The 18,628-nt window shown below is 42.1% G+C and overlaps 1 protein-coding gene across 1 annotated transcript in view; it reads left to right on the top strand.

The window, feature by feature from the left end:
* Nucleotides 1-17,135, top strand: part of chrm2.S (cholinergic receptor, muscarinic 2 S homeolog) — a 76,646-nt gene extending 59,511 nt beyond the window's left edge. Inside the window, exon 2 of the mRNA XM_041587879.1 lies at nucleotides 13,431-17,135. Coding sequence (XP_041443813.1) covers nucleotides 13,484-14,887 — 1,404 coding nt within the window. The 5' untranslated portion in view covers nucleotides 13,431-13,483 and the 3' untranslated portion in view covers nucleotides 14,888-17,135. The remainder of the gene's footprint in view (nucleotides 1-13,430) is intronic.
* Nucleotides 17,136-18,628: the final 1,493 nt, after the last annotated feature.

Genomic DNA, 18,628 nt, shown 5'->3' on the forward strand with positions numbered 1-18,628 from the left:
TTCACATTAATTATTATTTATATTTTATTTTTGAGCGTGTCCTATTAATTATCTATATATATATATATATATACACAGTCACTAATACATCCTAATAAACATTTGTTATGATAGAACATTTTTCCATCAATAACGTGTCAGACTTAGCCACGATGATTGAATCAAAACAAGGAATCCGCCTACGTAATTACATGAGAGGTATCTGCTACCTGAGTCCATTCACTGCACACTCACAATGAGAATATTCCTTCTTACTGGATCCCAATATTTAGCGCTGTTTGTTTAATTCATCTAGTTTTATACTCATTCCCATAATTTGAGACCATAGTCTCCACATTGGTTTCCCCAGTTGGGCTTGAGGGCATCAAAGCAGAGAAAATTAGCAGGTATAGTAGGGAGAGATGGTGTCTATAGTAACAGTGGATAATAGTCTCTGGGAAGGGAATGTGACTGTGGGATAGCAGGTATAGTAGGGAGAGATGGTGTCTATAGTAACAGTGGATAATAGTCTCTGGGAAGGGAGTGTGACTGTGGGATAGCAGGTATAGTAGGGAGAGATGGTGTCTATAGTAACAGTGGATAATAGTCTCTGGGAAGGGAGTGTGACTGTGGGATAGCAGGTATAGTAGGGAGAGATGGTGTCTATAGTAACAGTGGATAATAGTCTCTGGGAAGGGAGTGTGACTGTGGGATAGCAGGTATAGTAGGGAGAGATGGTGTCTATAGTAACAGGGGATAATAGTCTCTGGGAAGGGAGTGTGACTGTGGGATAGCAGGTATAGTAGGGAGAGATGGTGCCTATAGTAACAGTGGGATAATAGTCTCTGGGAAGGGAGTGAGACTGTGGGATAGCAGGTATAGTAGGGAGAGATGTGTCTATAGTAACAGTGGATAATAGTCTCTGGGAAGGGAGTGTGACTGTGGGATAGCAGGTATAGTAGGGAGAGATGGTGTCTATAGTAACAGTGGATAATAGTCTCTGGGAAGGGAGTGTGACTGTGGGATAGCAGGTATAGTAGGGAGAGATGGTGCCTATAGTAACAGTGGATAATAGTCTCTGGGAAGGGAGTGTGACTGTGGGATAGCAGGTATAGTAGGGAGAGATGGTGTCTATAGTAACAGGGGATAATAGTCTCTGGGAAGGGAGTGTGACTGTGGGATAGCAGGTATAGTAGGGAGAGATGGTGTCTATAGTAACAATGGATAATAGTCTCTGGGAAGGGAGTGTGACTGTGGGATAGCAGGTATAGTATGGAGAGATGGTGTCTATAGTAACAGTGGATAATAATCTCTGGGAAGGGAGTGTGACTGTGGGATAGCAGGTATAGTAGGGAGAGATGGTGCCTATAGTAACAGTGGGATAATAGTCTCTGGGAAGGGAGTGTGACTGTGGGATAGCAGGTATAGTAGGGAGAGATGGTGCCTATAGTAACAGTGTGATAATAGTCTCTGGGAAGGGAGTGTGACTGTGGGATAGCAGGTATAGTAGGGAGAGATGGTGCCTATAGTAACAGTGGGATAATAGTCTCTGGGAAGGGAGTGTTACTGTAGGATAGCAGGTATAGTAGGGAGAGATGGTGTCTATAGTAACAGTGGGATAATAGTCTCTGGGAAGGGAGTGTGACTGTGGGATAGCAGGTATAGTAGGGAGAGATGGTGTCTATAGTAACAGTGGGATAATAGTCTCTGGGAAGGGAGTGTGACTGTGGGATAGCAGGTATAGTAGGGAGAGATGGTGCCTATAGTAACAGTGGATAATAGTCTCTGGGAAGGGAGTGTGACTGTGGGATAGCAGGTATAGTAGGGAGAGATGGTGCCTATAGTAACATTGGATAATAGTCTCTGGGAAGGGAGTGTGACTGTGGGATAGCAGGTATAGTAGGGAGAGATGGTGTCTATAGTAACAGTGGATAATAGTCTCTGGGAAGGGAGTGTGACTGTGGGATAGCAGGTATAGTAGGGAGAGATGGTGCCTATAGTAACAGTGGGATAATAGTCTCTGGGAAGGGAGTGTGACTGTGGGATAGCAGGTATAGTAGGAGAGATGTGTCTATAGTAACAGTGGATAATAGTCTCTGGGAAGGGAGTGTGACTGTGGGATAGCAGGTATAGTAGGGAGAGATGGTGTCTATAGTAACAGTGGATAATATTCTCTGGGAAGGGAGTGTGACTGTGGGATAGCAGGTATAGTAGGGAGAGATGGTGTCTATAGTAACAGTGGATAATAGTCTCTGGGAAGGGAGTGTGACTGTGGGATAGCAGGTATAGTAGGGAGAGATGGTGTCTATAGTAACAGCGGGATAATAGTCTCTGGGAAGGGAGTGTGACTGTGGGATAGCAGGTATAGTAGGGAGAGATGGGGTCTATAGTAACAGTGGATAATAGTCTCTGGGAAGGGAGTGTGACTGTGAGATAGCAGGTATAGTAGGGAGAGATGGTGCCTATAGTAACAGTGGATAATAGTCTCTGGGATCAAATTAATGGAATCACATATAAAGGCTGTGACTTTAGTCCGACATTTGAAGCTGGAGACTTTAGTTTCCTTATGTTGTGACCTTGGGAAAGTAAGTGATGTCCTTGGACACTTCTCTGACATCTCCAAAGCTCTTTGGGCCCCAAGGGGATAAAGTCACAATAGATAAAACGGGGGAAGGATAATTCCAGCTTCATATCTTGACATAAATGGATCCCTCTGCCCAATCCTTTTAGTCTCCTCTGCCCCACAAACCTTAGGAGGGGGTCGATCTGTTTCAGACATTAGTTACTGTCACTTAACCTGCTGTGAAACTGACAACTAACCAGTTTCCTTGTGCAACTATAAATCAGAACCCACTGGACCCCCCCATGCCAAGGAGACATTTGGTACCTTCCAATTGATTCAGATACTCAGACACTATCGTTGCACCTCCTTTACCCCACCTTCCCTTTGAGGTTTAAGGGTAGAGACAAACGCCGCTGTTTTGGGAGATAAGTCGCCCGGCGACAAATCGCTTCTTTTCCGGGCGACTACTCTCCCCAAACTACATTTCCGCCGGTGATTTATATTCTAGCGCTCAGACTCAGAACGTTTCGTTTTGGGAAGAAGTCGCCCGAAGTTGCCTCACGAGAAAACTTTGGGCGACTTTGGAATGTAAATTGCCAGCGGGATGGCACTTTGAGCGCTTAGTTTTCTGAAGTCGTCCCAAGTTGCCTCACGTGGAAACTTTGGGGGCATCTTCAGAAATCCGAAGTGATCCAAGTGCCATTCGTCGGCTAGAATGTAAATTGCCAGTGGGACGGATCGCTTCGTTTTGGGAAGTCACCCAAAGTTGCCTCACAAGGAAACTTCGGGGAAAGCCGACGCAATCCAAGTGCCATCCCGATAGCTAGAATGTAAATCGCCCAAAGTTGCCTCAAGTGGAGACTTTCGGTGACTTCAGAAAGCCAAAGTGATCCGAGTGCCGTCCCGAAGGCTAGAATGTAAAATGCCAGCTGGATGGCACTCGGAACGCTTCGTTTTCCGAAGTTGCCTGACGTGGAAACTTTGGGCGACTTCGGAAAGCCGAAGCGTTTCGAGTGCCATCCTGACGGCTAGAATGTAAATCGCCCAAAGTTGCCTCAAGTGGAGACTTTCGGTGACTTCAGAAAGCCAAAGTGATCCGAGTGCCGTCCCGAAGGCTAGAATGTAAAATGCCAGTGGGATGGCACTTGGAATGCTTTGTTTTGGGAAGTCGGCCAAAGTTGCCTCACAAGGAAATTTCGGACGACTTAGGAAAACGGAGCGATTCGAGTGCTATCCCGTTGCTGATTTACATTCTAGCGACGGGAAGACAGTTGAGGCGATTTCTCGATGGGCGACTAATCTCCCGGAATAGCAGCGCGTGTCTCTGCCCTAAAGGTGGCTCAGAGGCTCTACATCCCACACGTTGTCCCTTTTGTTAATTATTTTCTTTTTAATTGTTTTCACTATTAATCCCAGAATCCTTAGCCAGACCTGGGGGGCTTTATCTCCTTACTCTACTTCATGTGCATTGAGTTATTTCATTCCATATCAGAGGGATCAGAGCACATTGACGCACCTGAGTTCAGCGCAACTGTCGCCTCTTGTTCGCCTTTCCAAGCTGATTTGCTGCCGGTTGTGACAGTCTGCGGAGTATCGGTGCCCCCCTGGGGGTCAAATTCTGTATAATGTTTAATCTCATGAGAAGTTGCCACCAACTGAGATCTGTCCGTAACATTTATCTGTCTGTTCACTGCCAGGGTTTTGGGGGGCAGTTTTCTCTCTCCGTTCCTTTGTTCTGTCTCTTGATATCTGCCAGTTGTATAATAGAAAATCCCCTTAAGGCAGAGAACATATATAACTATAACTGACAGTTTCACCTAGGGACCCCCCCTCTCTGTCACATGTCAGTTAGCCCAGGCTGTATTGATCGGCACAGCCAACTAATGTCTGGTGGGGGGGGGGGATACGGTTGGAAGAGAAATGACAGAATCTGTTTGATTCCCTGAGTTTATGGCACACGTTGGCCTTCAATTGTTATTGGACTGTAACTCCCTGCACCCCCGAGCCGACGCACAGCAAATAAACTCAGCATTCCGGAGCAGAATTCCAAGCTGACATCAGTCAATGGCACGTGTGATATATATATATATATACCCTGCGCTTGTTCCCATGAGAAAGGGCGTTAACGATTGGACAGCGCAATTTATCATCATCATCATTTATTCATACAGGGCAGGGCTTGATATCAAGGAGGGAGGAGGGTCTTACAATCAATTAACAAACAAGGGTTACGGGATGAAACAGTAAGATTCGAGTCCGTTGATCCCAAGAGCTTACAATCTAAAGGGGGTCCCTGTGATAAGTACAGAAACCCTAATCAAAGGGGTAATCAGACTGGGCGACTGTCCATCCGTGTAACCTGACACCACCACCCCCTTTGCAAGAAAAATCTTAGTGTGGGGACCCCCTGCACACTGACCTGCCTCTGAGCAAGTCCCAATTCAAACAATGGAACTTTACGTCCGATCAAAGGGATTTCTCAGTTACCTGCTACAGCCACTAGAGGGAGCTCATTGGTCATTCTCTATATAACCTGATTTATCTGTTTCAAACCAACCCCCTCCAATTCCTGTGAATTTGGCTGATGGAATATTAATTTTTCCTTTATTGTTGCCCCCGAGCTTCTCCCCGTGTAGCTGACATTGCCTCTTTGCCCCCCGGCCGAGCATTATTTTGTGGATTGGCTACAATTTTCCAATGACGAGTCAATAAGATAATGGAACGGAATCAAATGTATATGGAGACTTCCCTGACCTGCTGGTGGTGGGGGAGGTTATAGAAGCAAAAAATATATGGGGAAATATTATGGGAAAATTCTTTTTAAAGGGGAAATCTTCAACACAAGCCCTTGCCTAAAGATTTCAAGGGACATTGTGTGCATACAGCTACTCTACTTTTTGTTTTTTTTTACCTATATATTGTATTTTGCCAGTTAGATTGCTCGCAGGAACCCCTGCTCTTTCATTGGTTACATTCAGAATTTCTACTCTCCAATGACATAGGGATATAAACCCTCATATACGAACGCAAGGGATTGTTTGCTCTTAGGCCTTCAAGTGCTGCATCCGAGCAGTATCCATCTTGGGTAACCGGGGTCACCTAGGGACCCCCCACCCCAAATGCCAACTGCATCTCCTCCATACGATGAGTGTAAAATTGATGAGAGTGTTATTCTAAGCACTTTTGTCATTTACATTCATTATTTATTTTCTTTTTATTCCAAGATATTAAGGGATACACGTACTGTTAATATGAATGAATTTTGTTCCAACAGCGCCACCTGCTGGTCAGTTTCTGACCAGTCTGACCACCAAGTAGTCAAGGAAGTTGTCAGGAGAAAGAAAGAGGCTGATGTTCTTCTGCTTAGGAAAACAATTAGAAACCTTTCTCAAATCTTTCCTAAGCAGAAGAACATCAGCCTCTTTCTTTCTCCTGACAACTTCCTTGACTACTTGGTGGTCAGACTGGTGGGAAACTGACCAGCAGGTGGCGCTGTTGTAACAAAATTCATTCATATTAACAGCACATGTATCCCTTAATATCTTGGAATAAAAATAAAATAAATAATGAATATAAATGAAATAAGTGCTTAGAATAGCCCCTTCATCAATTCTACATTCATTTATTTTAAAGGTTTACTTATCCTTTAATAAGGACTTCATGGGGCCCCCTGCACCTCCTAGGCCCCCCTGCAGCCGCTGGGTCTGCTTCTTCTGTAGTTACACCCCTGTACCCCACTTTCAAATATGGCAGAATATGGGGGTTTAAGTCCAAGCCCCTTTTCTCCTGCCTCAGTGTTGACTTGTAGTTCAGTTGTTGTCGTTCTCTGCTCCAAATAACAGACCTGACATTGATGCAGCCGAGGCGAATATTAAATAGAATGTCCTTGCGGGGCTGCGGCCGCTGGGTGACTAAAGATTCAGAAGCCCAGGGCAACGTGGAAGCAGGTTCATAAATGATTCATGTCCTGGGAGCAGCCGGGGAGAAGTCGTGGCTTGCGGAGGAAGAGAGAGAGAAGCCAAAAGGATTTCATTTATATTATTATTATTATTATTATTATTTCACTAGTGACGGATCCCAGTCGCCCCACCGGGGGTGGAATTTCTTCTCCCAAACCAATGAACTTCCCTGAGAGTCTCTGGCAAATAAAGGTTTGAAACTGGAAATGGAAAATATGTTTCCCTTCAACAGGGGGCGCAAGTGAGTCAAACCCCTTTAGGGGCTCCTCAAGCCAATTAACGAAAAGGGGTTTCTTGTGAATTAAAGTATAAAAAGAAACGATACAGATGTTCCTGAATGTGTTACTTTGTATCCCCGATAAATTCTATGTTTATTTCTCGCATTTATCAAAGACCTGAAACCTTTTTTTTTTTTATGACTTTGTTTAAAATGAGAATTTCTGCTCCAGATAAATCAGCACCGGATGAAATGACAGAATATTCAGGAATGTATTTTTAGTGAGCGGCTCCTTAAATCCCTCTGTGGAGTTAGTGCTGAGTTAATAAGTTGCCTAATGTCCATATTTACACATAAATAAACATGAGTATTTACTAATATATACATAATGATATCAAACCCAAACGGATCCCTGTTATTTATACTTATATATATATATTTATATACTGTATATCTCTGCCAGAACAGACTCACTCACTCTCTTGCTTCAGCTTTCCATCTATCTACAGTATCTCTCTCTATTTCTCACTCTCACTGACTGTCTTTCAGTCCTTCTTCTCTCTCTCTCTCTCTCTCTCTCTCTCTCTCTCAATCTCTCTCTCTCTCTCTCTCTCTCTCTCTCTCTCTCTCTCTGTATCTATCTATCTATCTATCTATCTATCTATCTATCTATCTATCTATCTATCTATCTATCTCTGTCTATCCATCTCTCTCTCTGTATCTCTCTCTCTGTATCTCTCTCTCTCTCTGTATCTCTCTCTGTATCTCTCTCTCTCTCTCTCTCTCTCTCTGTATCTCTCTCTCTGTATCTCTCTCTCTGTATCTCTCTCTCGCTCTCTCTCTCTCTCTTTATCTCTCCCTCTCTCTCTATTTATCTGTCTCTCTCTCTCCCTCTCTCTCTCTCTCTCTATGTCTGTCTCTCTGTCTGTCAAATCAAATCTCTCTGTCTGTCTGTCTCTCTCTCTCTCTGTCTCTCTCTCTCTCTCTCTGTATCTCTCTCTCTGTATCTCTCTCTCTCTCTCTCTCTCTCTCTCTCTCTCTCTCTCTCTCTCTCTCTCTCTCTATCTATCTATCATCTATGTGTATATGTGAATATGTGTGTGTGTATCCATAATCTATCGAGCCATCTATCCATACGTCTGTCCCTCTGTCTGTATATCATCTATCGATCTATCTGTCTATCTGCTATATTGTTACTCCCTGCAGCCAACTGGACTTCTGGATTTCATTCATTGATCGAAAATATCTGATTGGTTGCTATGGGTTACCATTGGACATTTCTTACCATTTTATCAATTCTATCCTTCTCCTCAATGTTAAATAACAATAATAAACACTAATGCACCAAATAAGAGCTTATAAAACAGTTTAAAAGTATATGCAGTTACAGTGCATTAATACATGTTGCATTGGTGTATATGACACATGTTGCACTGAGACATCTAGTGCATACTGCATTGGTGTACCTAGCACATGTTACTTCAGTGTATCTGGCACATGTTGCATTGGGGCATCGGGCACATGCTGCATTGGTGCATCAGGTGCATGCTGCATTGGTGTTTCGGGTGCATGATGCATTGGTGTATCTGGCTCATGTTACTTTTAATGTATTTGGCATATGTTGCATTGGGACATTTGACATGTGTTGCATTGGGGCACCTGACACATGTTGCGTTGGTGTATATGGCACATGTTGCATTGGGGCATCTGGCACATGCTGCATTGGTGTATTTGGCTCATATTACTTCAGTGTATGTGGCACATGTTGCATTGGTGTATTTAGCTCATGTTACTTCAGTTTATCTGGCACATGTTGCATTGGGGCATTTGGCACAAGTTGTAAACATTCTGCACCGAATCTTCCGAATCTCAGAAAACCAAGATTTGCTCTTCCTTTGGAAACAGAAACCACATGGAACATCTATGATTGGAATTTTATCAATTCTGGGATCATTTTTTAAAAAAAAATCACTATTTTGGTGCCCAGAAGTTATAAAGCGTTTGAGCGACGAGGAAGACTGTGATTGCCGCCACGATATGTTTGTGACCACAGAAGACGAGTCGTGGGGTAAGACACCGTTAGCAATGCATTTACTTCTATTCACTTGCAAAGAGAAGTGAATGTGTTGTTAGCTGTGCATTAGCCAATCTCTCACTGCAAGGGAATGGGACGTGGAGCAGCCATGCACCCCCAGCTTTCGACAGCATTGTATAGTGACACCCCACTGCCCTGGGCTTAGGGGAAAGCCATGAGCACCTCAAACATGGGGAAGAACTTGCAAAGAGAAACGGGAGCAGCATGAAATAAAATGACCATATGGATAATGCATGTTCTTCCTCAACAGGAACCTTTTATGCGCTTAGTTACAACTATAGATGTCATATATATATAAAATTGCATATTTTTATTTTATAAACCACAATGCAGCATCTTTTCCCCTTAATTAAAGGGGGTGTTAACTGTAAGTAGGATGTAGAGAGGGATATTCTGAGACAATTTGCAATTGGTTTTCATTTTTTATTATTTGTGGTTTTTGAGTTATTTCAATTTTTATTCAGCAGCTCTCGAGTTTGCAGTTTTCGCAATCTGGTTGCTAGGGTTTGAATTACCCTAGCAACCATGATCTGATCTGAGATATGAATAGGAGAGTTCTGAATAGAAATATAAGTAATAAAAAGTAATAATAACAATAATGAATAACAATGAACAACCCCTTTAAGGCCATGCTCCCTGCAATTGCCCCCCACAGTTGGGCAACTAATCAACCGAAGAGGCAGAATGTGGGAGTGTTGGAGCACATTTGGACTCAAGTACTTTAATGAATATCCAATATGCACTCCGCATTGCATTCCTTTTGAGAGTAGTGATCATCAATAACCCCCTTAAAATTGAATCAAGGGGCCACAGTGAAACAGTGCCTTTAGTGTCCAATGATTCCTTGTTTATATTTTTTTCATTTCATTTTCATAGGCATTAAAGGGGATGTAAACCTCAAAATAAATATTTGCCCAATGAAAGATAATATCATTCTAAGCAACTTCCCCATATACGTTCATTAACATTTTTTAACGGTTTTAAAGTTATGGGTAAATGTCATTTCTATTGAACGCTGTGTCTGTGCGGCCATTTTTAGTCTCCGCCTGGGTGACATTTGATACAATGTAACAGAAGCAGCAGAGTCACAGACCTGTCTGCTGGAAGAGAACTGATTTGCAACATTGTTTCAAAAGTCAGAGCCGGGAGGAGAGAAATGGCCAGACAGACACAGCTTTCAATAGCAATGACATTTACCCATAACTTTAAAACCAATGAAAATTTGTAATGAATGTTAATTGGAAAGTTGCTCCTAATGATATTTCCTTTCATTAGGTTAACAATTTATATGCTCTAAGGGGAATTCATCTTTATTTTCCTATAAATGTTCAACAAAATATTTGAACCCTTTTAATTCCTAGAAAGTATTCTTAATGCCATATTATTTACATGCTAATACATGTGGGGTCTCTGCTTGCTTGGCTTATCCTTATTACTGTCATAGGGTTTCCATAGTTTACACCACTGTGGCATGGGTGGGGCTTTTATAGAATTAAATAACTAAAAATATTTTTAGATATGTCATTGATATGTGACTTCAATAAGCTATACCCTTATAATGTACTGCATGTGAGGTTAGAGGAACAATTACTCTGATTATGAAAAAGTGTTGGAGAACTGTGGAACCCATGAGTAAACACATAATGCTCTACACAATCATGTTTAAATTAGGAGAAATGTAGCCAACCTTGTGCAATTGGGGTCATGGGGGTACAGTAGGGGGGTGTAAGATGGACCTCCTTAGGGGTGGGATTTAGAAGAAAGTAGGTGGCTTTTAAGATGGGTTGGGGACGTACTGTAATTGTTAACACATTTGATTGTTAGGCTTTTGGAAGTTTTTTTTTTAACTTGATGACCCATATCAGCATCACTAGGAAGGGGGGATAGAGGGGAATTTGTGGCTGGGGAGTGAGGCCCTTGGGGGATCAGGGGCCCTGATGTGAAAGGCCTTGTGGCCCAAACCCCCAATCTGATGCTGTAGGGGTATCAGATGATTTTGGAAATGTTGGTGTCTAAAGGTGTTCTTCATGATGAGAATTAACACCCAATCTGAAAGCAAGACCACTCTTTTCAATTACTCCAGCCTTGATAATGACTAGCTGGCCTTAGCTGTAGGCTTAATGTCCATGACATGCCTCCGTTATCTATTCACAATACGCACGATTGTTTAATGAAATGGAGAGGAACCTTACAATGACTCTGGAATGTTCTCCAGATAAAGCAGACGATCAGCCCATGGCATTGATCTAATAGGAAAGGTTTCCAACGTGTCTCCAATTATCCACTAAAGACTAAGCACCAGTCCCTTCTGATAAATAATACATCTGTCTGAGCTGCTCCATCCTCTTATCAAGTCTAACAAACAGGATCAATGGTTTTGTGATTTCTTCCCTTTTCATCCCTGAGGAGCAACAGCAGCTCTTCCTTCACCTCTTGCCAACGGCTGACCTACCTGCACTAATACTGTACTGTCTAAGGGAATCAATATGGCACCTCCTCCTCCCATATGTATAAATACAAATATACAGAGAAGGAATGTTCTGGGCACACAATAAGCTATACCCTCATACTGTACTGTCTAAGGGAATCAATATGGCACCTCCTCCTCCCATATGTATAAATACAAATATACAGAGAAGGAATGTTCTGGGCACACAATAAGCTATACCCTCATACTGTACTGTCTAAGGGAATCAATATGGCACCTCCTCCTCCCATATGTATAAATACAAATATACAGAGATGGAATGTTCTGGGCACACAATAAGCTGTACCCTTATACTGTACTGTCTAAGGGAATCAATATGGCACCTCCTCCTCCCGTATGTATAAATACAAATATACAGAGAAGGAATGTTCTGGGCACACAATAAGCTGTACCCTTATACTGTACTGTCTAAGGGAATCAATATGGCACCTCCTCCTCCCATATGTATAAATACAAATATACAGAGAAGGAATGTTCTGGGCACACAATAAGCTATACCCTCATACTGTACTGTCTAAGGGAATCAATATGGCACCTCCTCCCATATGTATAAATACAAATATACAGAGAAGGAATGTTCTGGGCACACAATAAGCTATACCCTCATACTGTACTGTCTAAGGGAATCAATATGGCACCTCCTCCTCCCATATGTATAAATACAAATATACAGAGAAGGAATGTTCTGGGCACACAATAAGCTATACCCTCATACTGTACTGTCTAAGGGAATCAATATGGCACCGCCTCCTCCCATATGTATAAATACAAATATACAGAGAAGGAATGTTCTGGGCACACAATAAGCTATACCCTCATACTGTACTGTCTAAGGGAATCAATATGGCACCTCTTCCCATATGTATAAATACAAATATACAGAAAAGGAATGTTCTGGGCACACAATAAGCTATACCCTCATACTGTACTGTCTAAGGGAATCAATATGGCACCTCCTCCTCCCATATGTATAAATACAAATATACAGAGAAGGAATGTTCTGGGCACACAATAAGCTATACCCTCATACTGTACTGTCTAAGGGAATCAATATGGCACCTCCTCCCATATGTATAAATACAAATATACAGAGAAGGAATGTTCTGGGCACACAATAAGCTATACCCTCATACTGTACTGTCTAAGGGAATCAATATGGCACCTCCTCCCATATGTATAAATACAAATATACAGAGAAGGAATGTTCTGGGCACACAATAAGCTATACCCTCATACTGTACTGTCTAAGGGAATCAATATGGCACCTCCTCCTCCCATATGTATAAATACAAATATACAGAGAAGGAATGTTCTGGGCACACAATAAGCTATACCCTCATACTGTACTGTCTAAGGGAATCAATATGGCACCTCCTCCTCCCATATGTATAAATACAAATATACAGAGAAGAAGAAGAATCCTGTATTTTTATTTGGATTCTACATCCATGTACATCGCAGACTCTGTGATCCTCCCTTGAGATATGGTTCATCCATTCCCTGTTTGTAATACTCAATGGATTATTCAAGAACCTATGTTCAGAGGAGAATGAGTCAAATTGTCAGTCTCTCTGCTTGGAATTGAGGTTGCAGAACTGCACAACTTTGTTTTTAACCCTAAATTCTTTAAAATGTTACTCTATTTGAAAACAGTTTTTTGTGTACTGAAAGAAAACATACAATTACGTATCTTTACAATATACATTCATTAACCATTTTTGCTGCTTTTAGAGCTATTTGTAAGTGTAATGGCTACTGAAAGCAGCGTCTGTCTGGCCATTCTCTGGTTCTAATTCTTGAAACACTGTAACTGATGTCACTTCCTCCCAGGTCAGCTGACGTTTGCAACATTGTTTCACCAGCAATACTGAAAACCTAACCAGCCAGGCCCATATGGCTTTCAGTAGCAACTACGTTTCTACGTAACTTTAAAACTATTGAATACAGTTAATTCATGTTTATTGGGAAGTTGATTAGAACAACATTTTCATTCATTAGGCAAAAAACAGACTTTGGGTGCAGTTCGCCTTTAAGCATAAAAAAATGCAGGTCCCATGTTCTAACTCACACTTGGTAACAGTGTTATTACTCTGGTGGGTAATGAGTTTCCTTTTCTTCTCTCCCCCCAGGTGTAAATGGTGTCTAGAAAGTCATTAAGGAGGTGTAAGTCTGATCTGCAAACATGAATAACTCAAGCCTAATCAACGTTTCCTCAACAAATGAGACCATGATGGGAAGCCCTTACAAAACTGTAGAAGTGGTCTTCATTGTGATTGTAGCTGGTTCCCTCAGCTTGGTCACCGTCATCGGAAACATCTTGGTCATGGTCTCCATAAAAGTCAACCGACACCTACAGACTGTCAACAACTATTTTTTGTTCAGTTTAGCATGCGCTGACTTGATCATCGGTGTCTTCTCCATGAACCTCTACACTCTCTACACTGTGATTGGGTACTGGCCAATAGGACCTGTGGTGTGCGACCTTTGGTTGGCCTTGGATTATGTCGTCAGCAATGCTTCGGTTATGAACCTTCTCATTATCAGCTTTGATAGGTATTTCTGTGTCACCAAACCCCTAACCTATCCAGTGAGGCGAACCACCAAGATGGCAGGTATGATGATCGCTGCCGCTTGGGTTCTCTCTTTCATTCTGTGGGCACCTGCTATACTTTTCTGGCAGTTCATTGTTGGTGGGAGAACTGTTCCAGAAGGTGAGTGCTACATTCAGTTCTTCTCGAATGCTGCAGTCACATTCGGCACAGCTATTGCTGCCTTCTACCTACCTGTCATTATCATGACCATATTGTACTGGCAGATTTCGCGAGCGAGCAAGAGTCGGATAAAGAAGGGCAAAAAAGAGGTAGCACCCAATCAAGATCCAATATCTCCTAGCAATGTCCAAGGAAAAATTGTAAAACCAAATAATAACAATGTTTCTGCCAACGAACATGGGTTGGATCACGGCAAAATCCAAAATGGCAAAGCCACAAGCAATTCTGGGATTGAAAACTGCGTTCAGACAGAAGGAGAAGAAAAAGAGATTTCCAATGACTCCACATCAGTCAGTGTCATCAACACCAAGGATGAAGGTGCCACCAAAGACGTCCCGCAGGCTTCAGGATCTCAACCCAATCCAAAGATAAAGAATTCTAAGCTCACGTGCATTCGAATAGTGACAAAGTCCCCAAAGGGCAATTGTTCTAATACCACCGTGGAGATTGTCCCAGGGGCCAACGGACGCAATGGAGAAGATAAACAGAACATCGTTGCCCGCAAAATCGTAAAAATGACCAAACAGCCTCCTAAGAAGAAGCTTCCACCTTCCAGGGAAAAGAAAGTCACAAGGACAATCTTGGCCATTCTGCTGGCGTTCATTATCACCTGGACACCGTACAACGTCATGGTTTTAATCAACACCTTTTGTGACGTCTGCGTGCCCAACACCGTTTGGACAATAGGCTACTGGCTTTGTTATATCAACAGCACCATCAACCCTGCTTGCTACGCTCTCTGCAACACCACCTTTAAGAAGACTTTTAAGCACCTCCTAATGTGCCAATATAAAAACATCGGCTCGGCAAGGTAAAAAAGGCGAAACGCAAGCTGCCATTTCAATATAATGCCATAGCACTTTACACTCATATACGGAATGTGCAATCGAAGAACCTTGTTTGGACACGAACCGTTGGGTCTTCTCCACCCGCACTTAGAACTTGGGAAACCATTGGAGAGAAGGAAGTTGACCTGGATATAATGTCGGGCTCTTTCATGGAGAAACTTTCAAAGGGCTCCTTGGCTCCCCAGTTAATTCCATGTCTGTATTACTAAAATATTCACACTCTAATATGTCGTTATGTCTACAGGAAACTAACGATGGATATTGAACAAAAAATTTCTTTTTTTTACAGCATATTATCCACGTTTATCCTAAGCGTTAAAACTGGTTCTTCTGTGCCTCAGTGTTTTCAGTGACTTGTCTATCAAAATTTATCTCTCAAGATCGGGGGCCCTTCTATACGACGGGGCCACATTAGAGCTTCCTGGATAAAGAAACAAACTATCCAAGCAATTCAGTGTACAAAGTTCATAATTTAAATTCATGGGAAAATTGGGGATCACTTATGCAGAAGCCTCTCTCTCTTTTTACAGTAATTGCCAATAAGATGTGTTCACGCTACACGCTCTTGCAAACATGTACACTCGAAGTCGGATATAGCAGTGAATGTGGTGTTAGGTTGTATCCATACGGATGAAACAATAAGATGGTTTGTTGGTTGAGCTGGATAATAATGCAAGCTCCTAAAGGGAAAGTAAAGATGCAATAATATTCTTTATGATACAATTTAAAGGGGAAGTTTAACTTATAATGTCAAGTTGAATATAGACAATAAAGCTGACATCAGAAACCCACTCTCTCCTAACCCACACCCTACCCAACCCATTGTGTTGTCATCACTTATGACCAACAAGCTATGGTCATTTGGCTGTGGGGATGTGTGATTGGAAACACCCAAAAGTTGAATTTTACTAGTCGTCCTAAGTTCTCTGTACAGAGAGATCCCATAAAACTATGGCAGCATAGGTATTCCCCTGTACTAAGCACAATTCAGCAGGAACAGCCACCTTCGTATGGTCATACCCTATACAGCGAGATCCCATAAAATAAGAAAGGCAGTTATCCCTATACAACTAATAGACTTGGAGAAGGGAATAAAGTCTGGGTGAAAGCTTGCAGTATTATCCATTCCATCTATCCATGTATTACGGATACTCTGCACTTCCTCCTGATGATACGTATCCAGTAGGTACCAATATTACCGGAAAAGAATAAATCAGCCGCCTGTAATATTGTATTTTACATCGGGAACTCGAGTGTTCGTAATTTTTGTGAATATATTAATTAAACACCTTGGTTTTCAGCAAGGGGCGGAGCTCTCTCCTTTGGCCAATTAGCTTTCATCAGCCTTCATCTAAAGGAATAACAAATAATGAATATGAATGATGAAAATATGAATAATGAAATAATGTCCCAAGCCTCAAATGAATATGGTGCTACAGTATATATATATATATATTCAATAATGTTGTGTGCCAAATACAGTATTAGGGAGGAATAAACAAAGGAAATATTAGTTGACTATGTTCTTTTAAAGGGGACAAATATCCCTAGTCTTTGGTGCCCCTAGATGACAAAAGACCCTCCAATGAGAGCTCTATCAGTTATCTCATTGCTATGTAACATACGGAGAGGAATATGCAATTTTCACTTGTTAATATTATATTGTAACGAGAAGGGAGGACATTGTCTTGTTTAGGGGTTCAGAGTTTTAAAATATGTGTTTGGTGATGATGAGATAAAGGATTAACAGAGTAGAGCTATGCTGCACACTTCTACAGCTGTTGACTGACGGCCCTATGGAAGGTGTATGTCCCCTTTAATTATAAATGCTGTCTGTTGTTGGGGGGCGTCGCTGACCCCAGCAACCAAAAAAATAGAGACTGTCCAAATGACTGCCTGGTTGCTAGGGTCATTAAGCCCTAACTATCAGACTCATTGCAAATTCAACTAATTTTATTGACCAACGTGTAATCAAAGCAACCTTGCAATTGGTCAATGCTGTTATATATTTTAATGAACTGCCTTTCTGTTCATGAGAACTGTACCTGCAGTTGTGGTTGTAAATGGGCCCTATGACGTATTAAGGTTTTAATGAGGGATGCACCAAATCGACTATTTTGGGTCTGGCCGAACCCTTGAATCCGAATACCGAACCGAATCCTAATTTGCATATGCATCTGCATATGCAAATTAGGAGTTGGAAGGGGAAAACAAAAAGTCAAGCGATTTCCCTCCCTGTTCTTAATTTGCATATGCAAATTAGGATTCGGATTCAGTTCGCCGAATCCCGAAACTGAATCCTGGATTCGGTGCATCCCAAGTTTAAATCAATAATTATATCCCCCCAGTATTCCAGAGTAAATGTTAATGAAGTCTCCACTGTACTCTCCCTATGTTATTCCATCTGCTGCCTGACTAACATAGGGTGATCCCTGGCCAGTATCTTCTATTCCACATGTAACACTGTAATCCTGTAACAGAAGGTTCAACAATGCATTGTGGTCTCCCTATGTGTGAATGTTAGTATTATATCATGAGTAGGTTAAGGTGGGCACATAAAATATTGAAAGACGCTATGTTATATATATATATAAGGATGGAGGTGTTGTGGATACAGTCAAGGCACAGTGGTCTATACACTCCAGGGTGCAGGTTGACGTTTGTAAAAATGAATCAATATATAAATAAATGAGAGGAAAATGCACAATGGCTGAAATGGGTTTTGTTTTGTTCTTTGATGACCCACCCAGCACCCCAGGTGACTTATTGGTGGAGCTGGAAATGCCTTGAAAACTGCCAAAAGAAAACAAAAGAACAACGTTAATTCTCACTGATGTTCTCAATAGATAGAACCTGCAGGAACGGTCCTTGGGTTTACATGCTGACTTGTCCTTCAACATTTTTTGTCTCATGACACTTGAGCAAGATGGGCATCTAAAGAAGAGAGGGGCCCTGGCAATGCGTGTTGGCCGAGGCAACTATCTGGGGTGGGGAGAATTATATAATAAGCATGATCAGTTTTTAGCCCACCAGCTTCCTTGGGGTTCAAAGGTAAGACTCCCAGGCCTTACACTGCAGAAGTCAAACCTTCTCAACTCAAAAGAACTTGAAATCCTATAGGGCGGTGAGAGCCAATACTGTAAAGGTATTCAGAATCTTTGAGACCAGTATTTGGCAAGAGGAATTTCACAGACTAGATCAGTGGTTCCCAAACGGTAGGGTGAGCAGGTAACACCTTGTTGCTTTCCAGATACCCATGAAGGTCATTTAAGTGAAAAATACGGGGTCAACACTTATTAATTATATCTATGGACAATTGACTCAGTATCTGTTTTCTTACATGTACAACCTTGTTAGGAGCTAAGGAAGGGGGCCTTAACAGAGGTTGGACCTCCAAGCAGGGGCGATCCTGGCCCCTCTGCCGCCTGAGGCAGCAGCAGTAGCTGCTGCCCCTCCTCCCCTGGAAATTTGATCTTAAAGTACCAGGAGCAGCATTTTTGCTGCCCCTGGTACCTAGTGGGGCGCTGCGCCTGAGGCGGCAGCCTCAACTCGCCTCATTGGCGAAGCACCCCTGCCTCCAAGAAACCAACAATGTCTTTGAAGCACTGGAATGAATGGACCAACCAGATATTTTGTGTAGTCAAATTCAGGGCAGTGTCCAAAACCAGAAAATAACAGGACACTGTACATTCAGAATATTATTTCTTG

The sequence above is a fragment of the Xenopus laevis genome, chromosome 3S (genome assembly GCF_017654675.1).
Source record: "Xenopus laevis strain J_2021 chromosome 3S, Xenopus_laevis_v10.1, whole genome shotgun sequence".
NCBI classification, from domain to species: domain Eukaryota; kingdom Metazoa; phylum Chordata; class Amphibia; order Anura; family Pipidae; genus Xenopus; species Xenopus laevis.